The sequence below is a fragment of the Rhincodon typus genome, chromosome 42 (assembly GCF_021869965.1).
Source record: "Rhincodon typus isolate 14 chromosome 42, sRhiTyp1.1, whole genome shotgun sequence".
NCBI lineage: Eukaryota > Metazoa > Chordata > Chondrichthyes > Orectolobiformes > Rhincodontidae > Rhincodon > Rhincodon typus.
Window position 1 is genome coordinate 5,359,110 of NC_063373.1, and position 18,082 is coordinate 5,377,191.

Genomic DNA, 18,082 nt, shown 5'->3' on the forward strand with positions numbered 1-18,082 from the left:
TTCTCCGATCTGTTCGAGATTTACCGAGTAAGAAAGATCAGAGTTTTCCACAAATTTGTCTTTTTGAACCAGTGTCTATTGTATCCATTCAAATGCGTTAATTAAAGCTCACTGCAAAAATTTGCTACCAGCCAGCAGATGATGGAGTAATGGATGAGCCTTAAGTGGGGTTTCAATTAATGAAATCAATATTTGCCGTAAAATGGTAACAACATAATTGTGTGTGTGTTTGTTAAGAACGTACAATTAAGATGAATGTACTAACAGCAGAAATCTTCAGGCTCTGTCTTTTGAACTTACCTGAATAACTGATAGTGTGGAATCAGAGGGGTTCCTTGTGGTGCAGAGATTATGTCCCTAACTTCAAGCCAGGAGGCTTGGGTTCAAGGCCCAGTCCCCTGAGAGGTGACTTTGGACTGGTTGATTAAAACTATCCAAAATCCAGTAAAGGGACGACAAGAAACTGTTCAATTGAGAGCGGCTAGGGAAAGTAATAGGAGATCCAATTAACTCGATCCGGGAACAAAGCTGACGAACAGACCCAGCTTTGCTGTGAGGTGATGGTCAGGCCACTTTTGGAATACTGAGTCTAATTCTGGTCCCCCTGCCACAGGAAGGATGTTGTGAAACTTGAAAGGGTCGCAGGAAAGATTTACAAGGATGTTGCCAGGGTTGGAGGGTTTGAGCTATAGGGAGAGACTGAATAGCCTGAGTGTATTTTCCTCGAGCATAGGAGGCTGAGGGGTGACTGTCAGAGGCCCAGATGACCTTTATAGAGGTTTGTAAAATCATGGGGGCACAGCAATAGAGTGAATAGCCAAGGTCTTTTCTTCAGGGTGGGTGAGTCCAAAACTAGAGGACATAGGTTTAAAGTGAGAGGGGAAAGATTTAAAAAAGGACTTGAGAGGTAACTTTCACGCAGACGGTGGTGTGTATATGGATGAGCTGTCAAAGGAAGTGGTGGAGGCTAGTACAATTACAACATTTAAAAGGTAGGTGGATGGTGTACATGGATAAGGAGGGTTTAGGGGGATATGGGCCAAATACTGGCAAATGGGACTAGATTAATTTGGGATATCTGGTCGGTAGGGACAAGTTGGAGCGAAGGGTCTGTTTCCGTGCTAAACATCTCAATGAATCTGACTTTGGGGCTGACACTTGAGATTTTGAAGGTCATTGAGTCGTACAGCACAGAAGCAGACCCTTCATCCCAACTCGTCCATGCTGACCAGATTTCCTAAACTGAACCCAGCCTATTTGCCTGCATTTGGCCCATATCCCTCTTAAACCTTTCCTAACCATGTGCCTGTCCAAATGTCTTTTGAATGTTGTAATTGTACCTGTCTGCAACACTTCCCCTGGTTCCATACCACCCTCTGCGTTAACAAGTTGTCCCAGGGGTCCCTTTTAAATCTTTCCCCTCTCGCCTTAAACCTATGCCCACTAGTTTTGGACTCCCCTACTCTAGGGAAAAGATAGTGTCTATTCACTCTATCTGTTAACCTCATGATTTAATAAACCCCTCAACATGTACTGTCCAAAAAAGTAACCAGAGAGGGTTACGGTTCCCTCAGCACGGGCACAAGGAATACGGGATATTAGAACACCGCTTCGGAATAAGGGACAATCCACTTAGACCCTTGAGTATAGGAGCTGGGATGTAATGTTGAGGTTGTACAGGACATTGGTGACGCCTCTTCTCGAGTCCTGTGTCCAGTTCTGGTCACCCTGCTACAGGAAGGATATTATTAAACTGGAGATGGTTTAGAAGAGATTTACCAAGGTTATGCTGGTAATGGAGGGTTTGAGATGTGAAAATAGGCTGGGACTTTTTTCACTGGAGCGTAGGAGATTAAGAGGTGAGTTTAAAGTCAGCAGGGGCACAGATAAGGTGAATGGCAGGTGTCTTTTCCCTAGAGTGGGGGATTTCAAGACTAGGGGACACATTGTTAAGGTGAGAGGAGAAAGATTTTAAAAAGGACATGAGGGGCAACTTTTTTTTTAACACAGTGGGTTCATGTGTGGAATGAACTGCCAGAGAAAGTGGTAAATATCGGTATAGTTTAAAAGACATTTGGATACATACATGAATAGGAAAAGTTTGGAGGGATATGGGCCAGGAGCAGGCAGGTGGGACTAGTTTAGTTTGGGATGATGGTCAGCACAGACTAGTTGGACCGCAGGGTCTGTTTCTGTGCTGTGTGACTGAGATAGGGAGGAATTTCTTCACTAGGAAGGGTGGCAAATCATTGGAATTCTCCAGAGCTATGTGAACCCAGACACTGAACGTGTCCAAGGCTTTTCGGATGCTAACGACATCAACGGAAATGGGGACAGGCAGGAAAGTGACGTTGGGGTAGAGAATCAGCCGTGGTCTAGTCGAATGGCAAAGCAGGCTGCAGGACCTGAATGGCCTAATCCTCCTCCTACGATTCAGTCTTCTTCCTCGGGACCTACCCGATCTACAGCCCAGGTTTCATTTGAAATCCATCCAATGGCTTTCTGAGAGAGGTTTCTCAGTGGCAGACACAGTCAAGAACTGTCTAATGGAACAGCTTTAATCTAAATTTTGTGCATTCGCTTTTAAAACTTAATTGTGTGGAGCAGGAGCAGACCACTTGGCCCCTTCACCCTGCTCTGCCGGTCGATTTATAACCAAGACTGATCCGAATGTGGCCTCCACTTCACTTTCCCAGCTCCCCACCCACCCAGATAACCTTTCAGTCCCTTGTGAGTGATGGATCTATCTACCATTGCCCCAGAAATATTCAATGACACTGCTTCCGCGGGGAAATGGGGTATCAACGAGCCTCTGAGAGGAACATGTTCTCCGCCATCTGAAAAGGGAGAGCCCTCCCTGTCAAACTGTCCACTAGTGCCAAATGCTCTCCCTCCCATCCATCTCCTCCACCCAGTGTCTCTCTCTCTCTCTCCCCCAAAACGGAATAACCCTGAACAGCATTAACCCTGTCAGGCCCCTCAGGATATTCTGTGTCGAGTCACACAGCACGGAAACAGACCCTTCGGCCCAACCACTCCGTGCCGACCATGATCCCAAACTAAACTAGTCCCACCTGCCTGGTCCGGGCCCATATCTCTCCAAACATGCTTTATTCATGTACTTATCCATCTGTCTTTTAAACACTGTAACTGTACCCACATCCACCACTTCCTCAGGAAGCTCATTCCACACACAAACCACTCTCTGCATTAAAAAAAGGTTACCCCTTATGTCCTATGTAAATCTTTCTCCGCTCACTTAAAAAATATGCCCCCTAGTCTTGAAATCCTCCATCCTAGGGACAAGACACCTGCTATTCACCTTATCTATACCCTTCTTGATTTTATAAACCTGTATAAGGCCACCCCTCATCCTCCTGCATTCCAGTGAAAAAAATCCCAGCCTATCCAGCCTTTCTTTGGAACTCAAACCCTCCATTCCCGGCATTGGCCTGGCAAATCTCTTCTGAGCTCTCCCTAGCTTAATAATATCCTTCCTATAACAGGGAGACCAGAACTGGACAAGTGCTCGAGAAAGGGCCTCACCAACGTCCTGTACAACCTCAACATGATATGTTTCAATGAGATTTTCTCTGACTTTTCTAAACTCCAGTAGATAGAGGTCCAGCATTTTTTCATAAGATAACCACCCCAATCCCCATCCCATTCCAGGTATGACTTGAAATATGGCCATTCTGACAGGGCAGTGCTCCTCCAGTATTGGCAGCGGGAATGTCAGCTCTGGACAGTAGAGATTCTAAGCTATAGGAAGGATGTTGTTAAACGTGAAAGAGTTCAGGAAAGATTTAGAAGGATGTTGCCGGGACTGGAGGGTTTGAGCTACAGGGAGAGGCTGAATAGGCTGGGGCTATTTTCCCTGGAGCGTCAGAGGCTGAGGGCTGACCTGAAAGAGGTTTATAAAATCACGAGGGGCATGGATAGGGTGAATAGCCAAGGTCTTTTCTCCGCCAGGGTAGGGGAGTCCAAAACTAGAGGGCATAGGTTTAAGGTGAGAGGGGAAAGATTTAAAAGGGAGTCCGGAGGGGCAACTTTTTCATGCAGAGGGTGATGATTGTATGGAACGAGCTGCCAAGGGAAGTGATGGAGGCTGGTACAATTGCAACATTTAAGAGGCATCTGGATGGGTATATGAATAGGAAGGGTTTAGAGGGATATGGGCCAAATACTGGCAAATGGGACTAGATGAATTTAGGATATCTGGTTGGCATGGACAAGTTGGACCGAATGGGTCTGTTCCCTGCTGAACAACTCTGTGACCGCCACGTTGCCCTGTCAGAATAGAATCGCTACAGTGCTGAAAGAGGCCGGATGGCCCATCCAGTTCATCCAGACCCACACCCCCCCCACCCATCCTCTCCCTGTCACCCAGCATTTCCCGTGCCTAATCGACCTCGCCTGCACGTTTTTGGGCACTACGGGACAATTTAGCACTGCCAATGCACCCCAACCGGGGATGTGTTTGGACTGTGGGAGGGAGAAATGTGCAAAATCACTCACACACACACACACACACACACACACACACACACACACAGTCGACCGAGGGTGGAATCGAACCCACGTCCCTGGCACTGAGAGGCAGCGGCGCTGACCACTGTGCCACCCCTGAAGGGCAGCAACGATCACTCATGAACTCGCTGGTGTCTCCGCAGGTGGGAGGAAGCGCTGAAGCGCATCTCGCACTCCGAACACGGGAAAGGCCTCTCGCCGGTGTGGACCCGCCGGTGGCTCTGCAGGCTGGCGAGCCGGGCGAATCTCTTCTGGCACACGGTGCAAGCGAAAGGCCTCTCGCCGGTGTGGACCCGCTGGTGCCTCCGGAGGTCGGCCGAAACTCTGAACCTCTTGGCGCAGTGAGCGCAGCTGAACGGCCTCTCCTCGGTGTGAGTCCGCTGGTGGACCATCAGGTCGCCGGAGTTTTTGAAGCCGGCCCCGCAGTCAGAGCACTTGAAAGGCCTCTCGCTGGCGTGCGTGGCGCGGTGGTTCAGCAGGCTGGACGATGTGCCGAACGCCTTCCCGCAGGCCGTGCAAGTGAACGGCCTCGCCCCGCTGTGAACCCGCTGGTGCTTCCAGAGATTGGACGAAAACCGAAAGGCCTTCCCGCACTGGGAGCAAGGGAACGGCCTCTCGCCCGAGTGGACCCGCTGGTGCCTCAGCAGATGGGAGGAAGCGCTGAACCCCATCCCGCACTCGGAGCAGCAGAACGGCCTGTCTCCGGAGTGGACGCGCTGGTGCGTCTGCAGGCTGGCCAACCGAGTGAACCCCTTCCCGCACACTGAGCAGGTGAACGGCCTCTCCCCGGTGTGAACCCGGCGATGGGCTTCCAGCTCGGACGGGGAGCGGAAGCCCTTCTGACAGTCCCCACACTTCCATGATTTCTCCATAGACTGTCTCTCTCCACGACTGACAAACGGGTGAAATCCACGTGTACGGTCTCTTTCCTGCTGGGATTGAGGCAGTATCGTTTTTTTTCAGGCTGTGTAACCGTTCGAAGCTCTTCCTATGGTCAGATCACTGGAACATACTGATTTGGACTTGTGCTTTTCCAGCCACAGCGATGTTTATTCCGAATGGACTCCTTGTCTCCCACAGACTCTGTGACTGAAAATATACAACACAGCTATAGTTCTATATAACAAAATGAGAAATAGTACTAAAGGCACATCATTACTAAACCGTGAAAAGAAATTTAATATGTACCATGAAGTCATACAGAAATGGAAATGTATTTATTTATTGACGGGATTTGGCATTTAATTCCCCTTGAGAAGGTGCTGGTGAGCTGCCTTCTAGAACCACTGCAGTCAGGCAACAGACCCTCCAGTGCAACTCGTCCAAGTTTCCCGAACTAAACTAGTCCCATTTGGCTGCATATCCCTCTAAACCTTTCCTTACCCTCTGCATATACCATGTAAGAATCACAAAAAGTTGGTTTGCCGGTAATTCAGAAGGCAAATGGAATATTGTCTTTCATTGCTGGAGGGATGGAGTTTAAAAACAGGGAAGTTATGCTGCAGCTGTATCGGGTGCTGGTGAGGCCACACCTGGAGTACTATGTACAGTTTTGGTCTCCTTACTTGAGAAAGGATGTAATGGCAGTGGAGGGCATGCAGAAGTGATTCACTCGGTTGGTTCTGGAGTTGAGAAGTTTGCCTAATGAGGAGAGATTGAGTAAACTAGGACTGCACTCTCTGGAAATTAGAAAATAATTAAGGGGGGATCTTATTAGAAACATATGAAATTATTGAGGGAATAGATAAGACAGAAGCAGGAGGGTGAAACTAGAACTGGGGGTATAGCCTCAAAGTAAGGGGTAGCAGATTTCAGGCTGAGTTGAGGAGGAACTTCTTCACCCAAAGGGTTGTGAATCTGTGGAATTCCCTGCCCAGTGAAGCAATTGAGGCTACCTCATTGAATGTTTTAAGGCAAAGGTAGATAGATTACTGAACAGTAAAGAAAGAAAGGGCTGTGGTGAGTGGGCAGGTAAGTGGAGCTGAGCATGATCTTATAGAATGGAGCAGCCTCAAGGGGCCAAATGGCCTGCTCCTAATCCTATTGCCGTTGTTCTAAGCAATCTAAACATATCTCTGTCCTTTACTAATTTAATGCCCCTTTAAACGCCAGCAACCCCTCGATGTTCGACATGAGAAAAGGGGGAACAGGGATGCCAGTGTCTTTAAAACTGAGGATGGGAAAGCTGGGACAAGATGTCCACGGTCCCTTTTCCTTCGGTTGCTGCAAATTAAAAAAAATTAACCCCAGAATGAGTAAAGAAATGGAATGGTAGGGGAGAAAAAGACAAGTGCTGTGCTCACAGATGTTGGACAGAGGAGGAAGTTGCAGTCTGGGGTGAAGCTCAATCTTCATTCAGAGAGAGAGGAGCAGCAGTAACAGTTTCAGAAGGTAATTGACCAACATCCGCATTCTGACAATAGGAGGGCTCCGATTGGCTGGAGGACCAGAATGCTTCCGGTCCTCCAGCACCTCCCATTGGTCGGCTGCCCCCTGCGGCGCAGCTGTGGAAAGGAACACAGCCGCTCCTCCGAGCTACACATGCGCAGTCTGTACTCCACGGCCCTTCGTTCAGATCCATTGGATTTCCAAACGTGGTTTCCTTGTCGTAGCTGGGATCTGTGCAGTCCCGGCTCACACTCCAAACCCCAGGACCGAAGAAGAAGTATGGGAACTAGTGGTGATCCCACAATGCATGCACCTCCAGTAATCATTAGGAATTGATTTTGAGATCTCTTTAGCCAAACGGTGGCAGAGTGTTTGATCTGATCCATTTATTGTCACGTGTATCTTATTACAAAATACAGTGAAAAGTGTTGTATAGGGTCGACACTCTGCTGTGCCGTCTTAAAACACAGTGAAAAGAAGCAAAACATAGAATAATGAAGGCAGAAAAAAATAAATAAGGATAGCGTCCAACATCTTCAGACAGCTTTAAAACGTGGGCCGAAGGGCCTGTACTGTGCTGTACTGTTCTATGTTAACTTTTCAGTCCTTCTTGTTAAGTAGTTTGCGCTGCTGCCTCACGGCAGCAGGGACTTGGGTTCGATTCTACCCTTGGGCGACGGTCTGTGCAGAGTTTGCCTGTTCTCCTCGTGTCTGCTCCAGGTGCTCAGATTTCCTCCCACAGTTCAAAGATATGCAGGTTCGGGTGGATTGGCCATGCTAAATTGCCCATGGTGTCCAGGCATGTGCAGGATTAGCCACGGAAAATGCAGGGTTACAGGGATAGGGTAGGGGGCTGGATATGGGGGGGGGGGCTCCTCAGAGGGTTGGTGTGGACTTGACGGGCTGAATGGCCTGCTTCCATTCTGTAGGGATTCTGTGAAACAGTTTGGAGAGTTCTAGTTGCGATCAATCATCTATACAGTGGATCACAAGATTTCCAATTAAGCTTTCAACCCCAAGCCTCACCACCGTATAGACAGTTACTGTGATGCCTGAGGAAATGTTCAAGAACATCCTCAAACCTCCCCTGAAAGATGCAATATCCCTCTGACTGCTATGTTCTTATTAATTTGATTGCTAAATTTAAATCTGAGATGCGAGAGATTCAAGAGATATAGGCCAATAGTAGGCAAATCAAGATGAGCCACAGATCAGCCATGATCTTATTGAATGGCAGGGAAGGGCTCAGGACTGAATGGCCTACTCCTGTTCTTATGATTCCTTGGAATCTCTGGCCAATAGCACCCAATTTGAAGAATCAGCATCAGAAGGGCAAAGGAGCCAACGCTTTTGAGCATGACCAACAGGAACAGATGAAGTGAAAACAAAAAATGCTGGAAATTCACAGCGGGAGAGGCAGCATCCATAGAGAGAGAGAGAGCAAGCTAATGTTTTGAGTCTGGATGACTCTTCTTCAGAGCTGGATCCTGAAGGACCATACCAGAAAAATGACAGGTGTTCACAAAGCCATCATTTTAAGTATAGGATATATGCTCACAACAGATAAATTCTAGATGCAATAAACATTCTTCACACTCTAAGGCAATAAATCTACATCCCATATGGACTCTGTTGGAAAGATTGTAACACTAATTCATCCGCTTATCCTCTTGCTTTTACCCGTCTTCCCCAACCCTGGAGGTGCTGACTGTCAGGTTTAGTTTCACAGTCACTTATTTCCCCCGCCAATCTGTTAGTGTCTGAATCTTTATAAAAGCGAAGTGCTGTGGATGATAAAGAACTGTCAGGTGTAGACAGCTGGGATCGAATGAATCCCTAGAGGTGTATAAGTGCAGTAGGGTAACCAGGAGGGCCAAAAGGAGATGTGAGATAAAGTTGGTAAATAGGGTCAAGGAGAATCCAAAGAGATTCTACAAATATATTAAGGACAAAAGAGTAACTAGGAAGAGAAAAGGGCCCTTTAAGGATCAACAGGGCAGAACCATAGAAAATGGGTGAGATAATAAATGAGTATTTTTGTCCGTTTTTACTGTGGAGGAGGATATGGAAGCTAGAGAACCTGGAGAAATGAACAGTGATATCTTGAAAAGTGTCCATATTACAGCAGAGGAGATGCTGGTTGTCTTTAAACACAAAAAGGTGGATAATCCCCAGGACTTGATCAGGGCAGTACAGTGGCTCAGTGGTTAGCACTTCTGCCTCACAGGATCAGGGACCCGGGTTTGATTCCACCCTCAGGTGACGGTCTGTATGGAGTTTGCACATTCTCCCTGTGTCTGTGTGGGTTTCCTCCGGTTGCTCAGATTTCCTCCCACTGTCCAAAGATGTGCAGGTTAAGTGGATTAGCCATGCTAAATTGCCCATAGTGTCCAGGGATGTGCCGGCTAGTGGACTAATCAAGGGAACAGGAATAGAGGGATGGGTCTGGGTGGACTGCTCTTCGGAGGGTCAATGTGGACTTGATGGGCTGAATGGCGCCGTTCCACACTGTAGTGATTCTATGATTCTAGGTGTACCCTATAACTCTGAGGGAGGATAGGGAAGTGATTGCTGGGCCCCCATGTTGAGATATTTGTACCATCAATAGACAGGTGGGAAGGAAAAGCTAGGGGACTATAAACTGGTGAATCTGATATCAGTGGTGGTTAAGTTGTTGGAGGGGATTCTGAGGGATTTACATGTGTTTGGACAGGCAGGGAATGATTAGGTGTAGTCAACGTGGCTTTGTGCATGGGAAATCACAAACTTGATTGTTTTTATTGATTTAAACATTCACTGTGTTTCTCTCCAAGCTCAGAGCAGGCAAATGTTTTCTCTCCAGTGTCAGCTCTGGTGTTTCTGAAGAGTGGATGAATCAGGAATCCCTTCCAACATTCACAGCAGGTGAATAGCCTCTCCTCTGGTGTGACCACATGGATGAAATTCCAGCATTGGAATGAATGGGAAATCATGCCTGACAAATTTACTGGAATTCTTTGAGGAGGTGATGAGAAGGTTGAAGGGGAAGCAGTGAATGTAATATATTTGGATTTTCAGAAGGCATAAGATACCATTTATGAGGCTACTTAATAAGACAAGAGCCCATGGCATTTGGAAGTACTTTATTGGCATGGTTTGAAGGTTGGCTAACAAACGGAAGACAGCGAGATGGAACGAGGATGGGACATTTTCAGAATGGCAACTAGTGCAACTTTTTTTAAGATTCATTCACAGGATGTGAGCATCATTGGCTAGACCAGCATTTATTGCTCATATCCCCAGAAGGCAGTTAAGAATCAACCACATTGCTGTGGGTCTGGAGTCACATGTAGGCCAAACCAGATAAGGATGACAGTCTCCTTCCATAAAGGACATTAGTCAACCAGATGGGTTCCAGCAATTGACAATAAATTCATGGTCATCATTAGATTTTTTTAATTGAATTCAAGTTCCGCCATCCACCCTAAGAGGCTTTGAACCCAGGTCCCTAGAATGTTCCCTGCTCTCTAAATTAACAGAAACAGTGACAATGCCACTAGGCCATCACCTCCCCAAAACTAATGGACTGAAATAAGGTTCAATGCAGGGGACAGAATTATTTACAATATATATTAATGACTCAGCTAAGGAAAGTGAATGAACCATAGCCCAGTTTGCGAATGACATAAAACTAGGTGGTGGGCAGGACACAGTCTGCAGTGCGATACAGACCAGGGAAAGCAAGTGGGTGAAAAACTTAGCAGATAGAATGTGTCGCCTCACAGCGCCAGGAACCTGGGTTTGATTCCAGCCTCAGGCGACTGTCTTGTGCATTCTCCCCATGTCTGTGTGGGCTTCCTCCAGGTGCTCTGTTTTCCTCCCACAGTTTTGCAAATTAGATGGATTGGCCAAGCTAAATTGCCCGTAGTGTCCAGGAATGCGCAGGCTCGGTGGATTAGCCGTGGGAAATGCAGGGTTACAGGGATAGGATAGCGGGTTGGGTCTGGATGGGATGCTGTTCAGAGGGTCAGTGTGGACTCAATGGGCCAAATGGCCTACTTCCACACAGTAGGGATTCTATGAATACAGTATGGGAAATTTTGAGGTTATGTACATTGGCAGGAAGAATAGAGGAATGGAATATTATTTAAATGCTGCAACACGTTAGTATCCAAAATCAGCAGGTAATGAAAATGAAAATGCAAGCTGGAAAAGCACAGCAGGTCAGACAGCATCCAAGGAACAGGAAAGTCATTGAGCTGAAATCTTTTGTCAGGACTGGGGAGGGGGTGGAGAGCCCAGAAGTAAATACGGGGTGGGGCTGGGGGAAGGGTAGGTGGAATGGTGATAGGCAGATGCAGGTAGGGGATTATTGTGCTTGGTCAGTGGGAAGGGTGGAGCGGATAGGTGAGTAGGAAGATGGACAGGTTAGCTCAGGTCAGGGAGGCAAGGAGGAGGGGGAAGACTAGACATGGGATAAGGATGGGAGTGGAGGGATTTCCTTCCCACTCCTCCCCACCTCCCTGCCCTGACCTAACCTGTCCATCTTCGTCTGCACCTATCCGCTCCATCCTTCCCACTGACCAACCACAATTACCTCCTACCTGCATCCACCTATCACCATCTCACCTACCCTTCCTCCAGCTGCACACCTCTCCCTCTATTTACTTCTGGGGTCCCCTCCCCCTCCCCCTTCCCAGTCCTGACAAAAGGTTTCAGCCCGAAACGTTGACTTGCCTGCTCCCTGGATGCTGTCCAACCTGCTGTGCTTTTCTGGCTTCACAGTTATCAATTGTGGCTTCCAGCATCTGCAGTCCTGACTGTCTCCAAGTAATGAAAATGGAAAGTGGGCCTTAATTTCGAAGATAATGGAGTATCAAAGTAGAGATACTTTGCTAAATCGACACATAGCACTAGTCAGACTGCAGTTAGATTAGTGTGAACAGTTTTATCCAAGGAAAGATTTATTGGAATTGGAGGCTGTCAAACAGAAGGTTTACTTGGCGGATACCAGGTATGGAGGGATTGTCTTCTGAGGAGAGGTTGAATCGGTTGGGGCCTGTACTCACTGGAGTTTAGAAGAATGAGAGAAGACCTTATTAAAACAACATTAAGGGGATTTGGCAGGGTAGATGTGGAGAGGTTGTGCATGAGTTTCCTCCGGGTGCTCCGGTTTCCTCCCACAGTCTGGAGATGTCCAGTTTAGGTGGGTTGGCCACACTGAATCCCTTGTGGGAGAGTCTAGGACCAGAGGACATCATTTCAGAATTAGGACTCGCCCATTGAAGACAGAGACAGGAGAAATTTCTTGACTGAAAGTAGTGAATCTGAGCAATTGATATGTATATTCAAGGTTGAGGGAGAGACAGAGAGGTTTTAATCAGGAAAGAAATCAAGGGTTACAGGGAAATGGCAGAAAAGCAGAAGTGAGGATGATCAGATCAGTCATGATCTCACAGTGGCTCAGTGGTTAGCTCTGCTGCCTCACAACGCCAGGAACCCAGCTTTGATTCCAGCCCCGTGGCAACTGTCTGTGTGAGTTTGCATGTTCTCCCCCGTGTCTGTGTGGGTGTGTTCTGGTTCCCTTTCAAAGATGTGTAGGTTAGGTGGATTGGCTATGCTAAATTGCTAGCAGTGTTTAGGTGGATTGGCCATGGGAAATGTAGGGATAAGGTGGGTCTGGGTGGGATGCTGTTTGGAGGAACTTGATGGGCCAAATGGCCTGTTTCCACACTGTAGGGATTCTATGATATGTGCAGACTTGGTGGGCTGAATAGCCTACTTTTGCTGTGTTTTAAGACATTAAAAACATGTTTATGACATAGAAACATAGAAGATAGGAGCAGGAGGAGGCCATTTGGCCCTTCAAGCCTGCTTCACCATGCATAACGATCATGGCTGATCATTCAATTCAATAGCCTAATCCTGTTTTCTCCCAATAACCTCTGATGGCATTCGCCCCAAGTGCTATATCTAGCTGTCTCTTGAATACATTCAATATTTTGGCTTCAGCTACCTCCTGTGATGATGAATTCCACAGGCTCACCGCTCTTTGGGTGAAGAAATGTCTCATCTCCATCTAAATCATCCACCCCGAATCCTCATACTGTGACCCCTGGTTCTGGACACACCCACCATCAGGAACACCCTCCCTGCATCTACCCTGTCCAGTCCTATTAGAATTTTTTATGTCTCTATGAGATCCCCGCTCATTCGTCTGAACTCGAACAAAAACAATCCTAATCTAGCAATCTCTCCTCATACGTCAGACCCACCATCCCCAGAATCAACCTGGTAAACTTTTGCTGCACTCCCTTGAGAGCAAGAGCATCCTTCCTCAGAAAACAAGACCAAAACTGCCCACAGTGTTCTAGGTGTGGTCTCACCAAGGCCCTGTGCAACTGCAACAACACATCCCTGTTCCTGTACTCAAAATCTCTCACAATGAAGGCCAACATACCATTTGCCTTCTTTACCACCTGCTGCACCTGCAATGCTTACCTTCAGCGACTGGTGCACAAGGACACCCAGGTCCTGCTGTACGCTCCCCTCTCCCAATTTACAGCCATTCAGGTAATCTGTCTTCTTGCTTTTGCTTCCAAAGTGAATAACCTCATATTTATCCAATTTATACTGCACCTGCCATTGATTTGCCCATTCACCCAACCTATCCAGATGATGCTGAAGGATCTCTGCATCCTCGTCACAGTTCACCCTCCCACCCAACTTGGTATCATCTGCAAACTTGGAGATGTTACATTTTGTTCCCTCATCCAAATCATTAATATATATTGTGAATAGCTGCGGTCCCAGCACCGATCTCTGTAGCACCCCACTAGTTACTGCCTGCCAATTTGAAAAGGACCCATTAATTCCTACTCTTTATTTTCTCTCTGCCAACCAGCCTTCTATCCATCTCAATGCACTTCCTCCAATCCCATGCACTTTAATCTTGTACAATAATCTCTTGTGTGGGACTGCGAAAATTTTTTTTTGTAAGTCCAAATATACCACATTGACTGGTTCCCCCTTGTCAACTCCAGCAGTTACATCTTCATAGAATTCCATCAAATTTGTCAAGCATGATTTCCCCGTCATTAATCTATGCTGACTCTGTCTGATCCTTGCTCTGTGTAAATTGGTTGCAACCTTTTCCTACATTACAGCAGTGATGATATTTCAAAAGTACTTCAGGATCTGGGAAGCACTTGGAGACGTTCAGCGGCTGTGAATGACACTCCAGAATCAAAAGCCCTTGTTTGAATGTCTGGAAACCTGGATATCTTACACACTCGACCCACGTGTTAATCAGTAAATTCAACCAAGGTCCAATTGTCTACAATAACCACCTTTAATAATCTTGTTTATGATATTTCAAAGTGAAAATCTAAACACATTATGTCCAAAACTTTCTTTTCAAAGCTCCCAGAGATGAGATTTGGAATTCACTGCCTGAAAGTGAGCTCAAAGAAAGTTCAGTTGTGTCCTTGAAAAGACAGAATCTAGAGAGCAAATGAAAACTGACAGCCTACGGGAGCTTAAGTCAGGAAACTTCCTTACTCATCGGAACTGCCTCATTTTAAATGCCCTGAATATTACCATCTTCAATCAGGGGGAATGGAGGAGGGGGATAGAATTGGATTCATTGCCCCCAGAATTGGAGATAGGCAGCCAACCGGGTGTGTGTTGAGACGTGCTGGCTAAAAGACCTGTCTCATTTCTCTGGAGTATGCTCAACACCTTGGCTTGGATCTCTGAGACTTGGTCTCAGTTGTAATGCGACCTTTCATGATCTCCAGTTCTCAGCAACAGATACACCAAGTTTCTTCACCACGTCCCATTAAAAAGAAAGTAATCATTTTGAATAACTACCCAGGCACCTTGGACACAATTCCTCCCAGCTTTGTATTTCTCTGACTGCAAGCGAGTCCGCGAGGGAACATTTCCCGTAGAGAGACACCCTCACATTCCTCTCCATAGACTCCTCGACGCCAATCTGTTCCATATCACAACCCTAGATGGCCCCTTATTTCTTCACCTACAAACCATCCTAACTCTTTGCATTAGTCCACTTACACCCTCCAAATCGGTGGGAATGTGCATTCTCTGCCCCAATGCACTCCAGGCCCCTCCTCGATCCCCCGCAGTCAGAACGAACGCGGTTCAGTGCTGACCGTGATCTTCAGCGGGATCCAAGCCCGGTAACTGATTGTGGACTCGCTGGTGCCTCAGCAGGTGGGCTGACCGAGTGAAGCCCTTCCCGCACTCGGAGCAAGTGTACGGCCTCTCCCCGGTGTGGACCCGCTGGTGGGTCAGCAGGTTGGACGACTGAGCGAACCCCTTCCCGCACACCGAGCAGGTGAAAGGCCTCTCCCCGGAGTGGACGCGCCGGTGCTGCGACACGGCAGACGACTGAGCGAATCCCTTCCCGCACACGGGGCAAGTGAAGGGCCTCTCCCCGGTGTGGAAGCGCCGGTGTCTCAGCAGGTGAGACAACTGAGTGAATCCCCTCCCGCACTCGGAGCAGGCGAACGGCCTCTCCCCGGTGTGAACCCGCTGGTGAGTCAGTAAGTTGGACGAATCTCCAAATTCCTTCCCGCACTCCAAGCAGGCGAACGGCCTCTCTCCGGTATGAACCCGCTGGTGCGTCAGCAAGTGGGACGACTGAGTGAACCCCTTCCCGCACTCGGAGCAGGTGTACGGTCTCTCCCCCGCATGGGCTTGCTGGTGTTGCAGCGCTGCGGACGACCGGGTGAAGCCCTTCCCGCACACGGGGCAGGAGAACGGCCTCTCCCCGGTGTGGACCCGCTGGTGGGCCTGCAGGCTGCACAGCTGAGTGAACGCCTTCCCGCAACCGGAGCAGATGAACAGCCTGTCCCTGGCGTGAACCTGCCGGTGCCGCATCACGGCCGACTGATGAGTGAAGCCCTTCCCACACAGAGTACAGTTGAATGGCCTCTCGCCCGTGTGAACTCGCTGGTGCGTCTGCAGGCTGCACAACTGAGTGAAGCCCTTTCCGCACATGCAGCAGGTGAACGGCCTCTCTCCCGTGTGAATCCGCCGATGGGTTTCGAGTGCAGACGGAGAACAGAAAGCCTTTCCACAGTCCTCACATTTCCATGGTTTATTCATGGTGCTGCTGTCCTTGCGTCTGTTAAAGTTTGGACATCAGCTGAACCCTTGCCCACACACGCATGCATATGATCTCTCTTCACTCTATATGGTGCAATGTCTTTTCTGTGCAACTGGTTAAAGCTCTTTCCAAAGTCAGTTCGCTCACCAGTCACACTCAGGTGGTGTGACTTGGTGTTTTAGACAGTCGCATTGATGTTTGCAATCTCGAGAAGCAGACAGAACACGCACACTTTCTCCTTCTCAATTCAAAGGTCGATGCTATTCTGGTCCTGCAGAACTGAATGAGTTTCTCAAATCTTGGCTGGGTTTGAGATTTCTGTCTGCATGTCTCCCCTTCTTTTTTAATATCCTGTAAAAGCAGTTTACAAAAATCATGACTGTCAGTACAGGATAAAAATTCAGAACAGACTGTCAATTTCTGTGGATTGTTCTTTCCTTCCTCGTTACTCAAAAGCTGTGAACCTCCAATCCACTCAGTGTTTCTCTGCTGTCCCTAATATACATTGTCCCCACTTTCCTGATCCTCCACACCCAGGCTCTGTTTCTCTTGCTCCATAAATCACATATCCTGTCTCTCCTGCTGCTCCAGCTTCACCAATCTCAGATTCCGTTTCTCGCACTCTTGTCGCTTTTCAAGAGATAGAATGTGTAATCGGAGCAATAGGCAGAGAGAGCAAACCTCTGCCTGGATAAGATGGAAGACTAACTCTGGCTGTTCATGGACCAAACCTGGAGCTGCAGCGAAAGGTCTAAACCCATCAGCATCTGGACTAACTATTTGCTGAAGAGGGCCTGAGTGCCAGTGAGGATGGGGTTGTGCAGCACAGCCTAAGAGTCAGACCAGGGAGATGAGGAACCAGGGTGAGGAAACTGAGACAAAGTTTTGACCATACAACAGGAGCTCATTATGTGGGTGTACCCGTCTGAAATGAATATTCTCCAGAAGAACTCTGTTTCTTCCTCCATCAATATTGCCAGTCATGCCGAGTTTCTCCAGCACAGTTGTATTTCAGATTTCTAGCATCCGCGTTATTTTGCTTTTAAACAAGGCCACATCTTACTGTTTGTTAAGGATTTTGCTATCCTCCAGCTGAGGAAGGAAAGGAGGTCAATGTCCTGAACAAATAGCACGATCTGGGCTAATCTTTCCAGCGTCTGCACCCTACCTGGATTCACTTTCCCTTTCAGTTCGTGAAAGTCAACAACGTAATTACAGAATGAAAAGAGAGGGGAGAAAAAGACAAGTGTTGTGCTCACAAGATGTTGGACGGAGGAGGAAGTTGCTGTCTGGGGTGAAGCTCAGTCTGCATTCAGAGAGAGAGGAGCAGCAGCAGCGGCTTTGCCGAGAAGCTTCAAAAACGTATTGTCCAGGGTCTGCATTCAGACAATAGGGCAGCTCTGACTGGTTGGAGGACATGAGTGCTTCCGGTCCTCCGAATCTTCCCATTGGTCAATTGCAATGAATGGGGGTGAGGAGCAGCCAGTAGGAATCGCAGTGCTCGGCGGCGACGTCCTTGGCTTCCAGGCGCGCGGGCGTGGGAGTCCTCAAGCAAAGGTTTCCAGGGCAACCGGCTCAGGCCAGCGCGAGAAGCATCTCGGGGAGCTGCCCCTCTCTCCCGGCGACTGCAACGCCCCAGAGACAGAGCGAGCCCCGCCCACTAGTGGCCACTGCGCCTGCTCCGGATTCCAGAGCCAGCAACTGCGCCTGCTCTGGACAGAGGGACCCGCACCACGGCTGCGCGCTGATTATATCGCCACCTACCGGAGGGGAGGGGAATGGCACACTGCAAAATCCCTTCCTTTCATTTTCTTTCTCTATGTAGTGATGATCTAATGGAAATCTGAAAAATACTTGAAGGGATAGACAGGGTAGATGTAGGTATGAACTCAGGAGATTTTTTTTCTACTATAAATCTTTGAAATTCTCAATGACAGACGGCTATGGTTACTCATTGCATTGAACAGATATTGACAGATAACTGATTACCAATGATGCAAAGGGTTATGTGGATGCTGTGGGTAAAAGGCATTGAAATGTTCAATCAGTTGT

The 18,082-nt window shown here is 47.9% G+C and overlaps 2 protein-coding genes across 2 annotated transcripts in view; one reads left to right on the top strand and one right to left on the bottom strand.

Annotated features, from left to right (window-relative positions):
* The window catches only part of LOC109910676 (zinc finger protein 721-like), a 114,407-nt gene that overhangs the window by 72,281 nt on the left and 24,044 nt on the right, over window positions 1–18,082 (top strand). The window lies entirely within an intron of this gene.
* LOC109917474 (gastrula zinc finger protein XlCGF26.1-like) lies at window positions 4,582–17,647 on the bottom strand. Its single transcript, XM_048619051.1, has 3 exons — window positions 17,290–17,647; window positions 15,115–16,381; window positions 4,582–5,345 (listed from the first exon to the last, which is right to left on the bottom strand). The coding sequence occupies exons 2-3, from the start codon at window positions 16,027–16,029 to the stop codon at window positions 4,644–4,646; spliced, it is 1,617 nt and encodes a 538-aa protein (XP_048475008.1). The 5' UTR covers window positions 16,030–16,381; window positions 17,290–17,647; the 3' UTR covers window positions 4,582–4,643.

Excerpts from the sequence above, each read along its gene's own strand:
- LOC109917474 (XM_048619051.1), bottom strand. The coding sequence starts at position 16,029 with ATGAATAAACCATGGAAATGTGAGGACTGTGGAAAGGCTTTCTGTTCT. Across the intron at positions 5,346-15,114 it reads ACCTGCTGAGGCACCAGCGA|CTGGAAGCCCATCGCCGGGT; the intron begins GTCCACAATCAG and ends TCCCCGTCCGAG.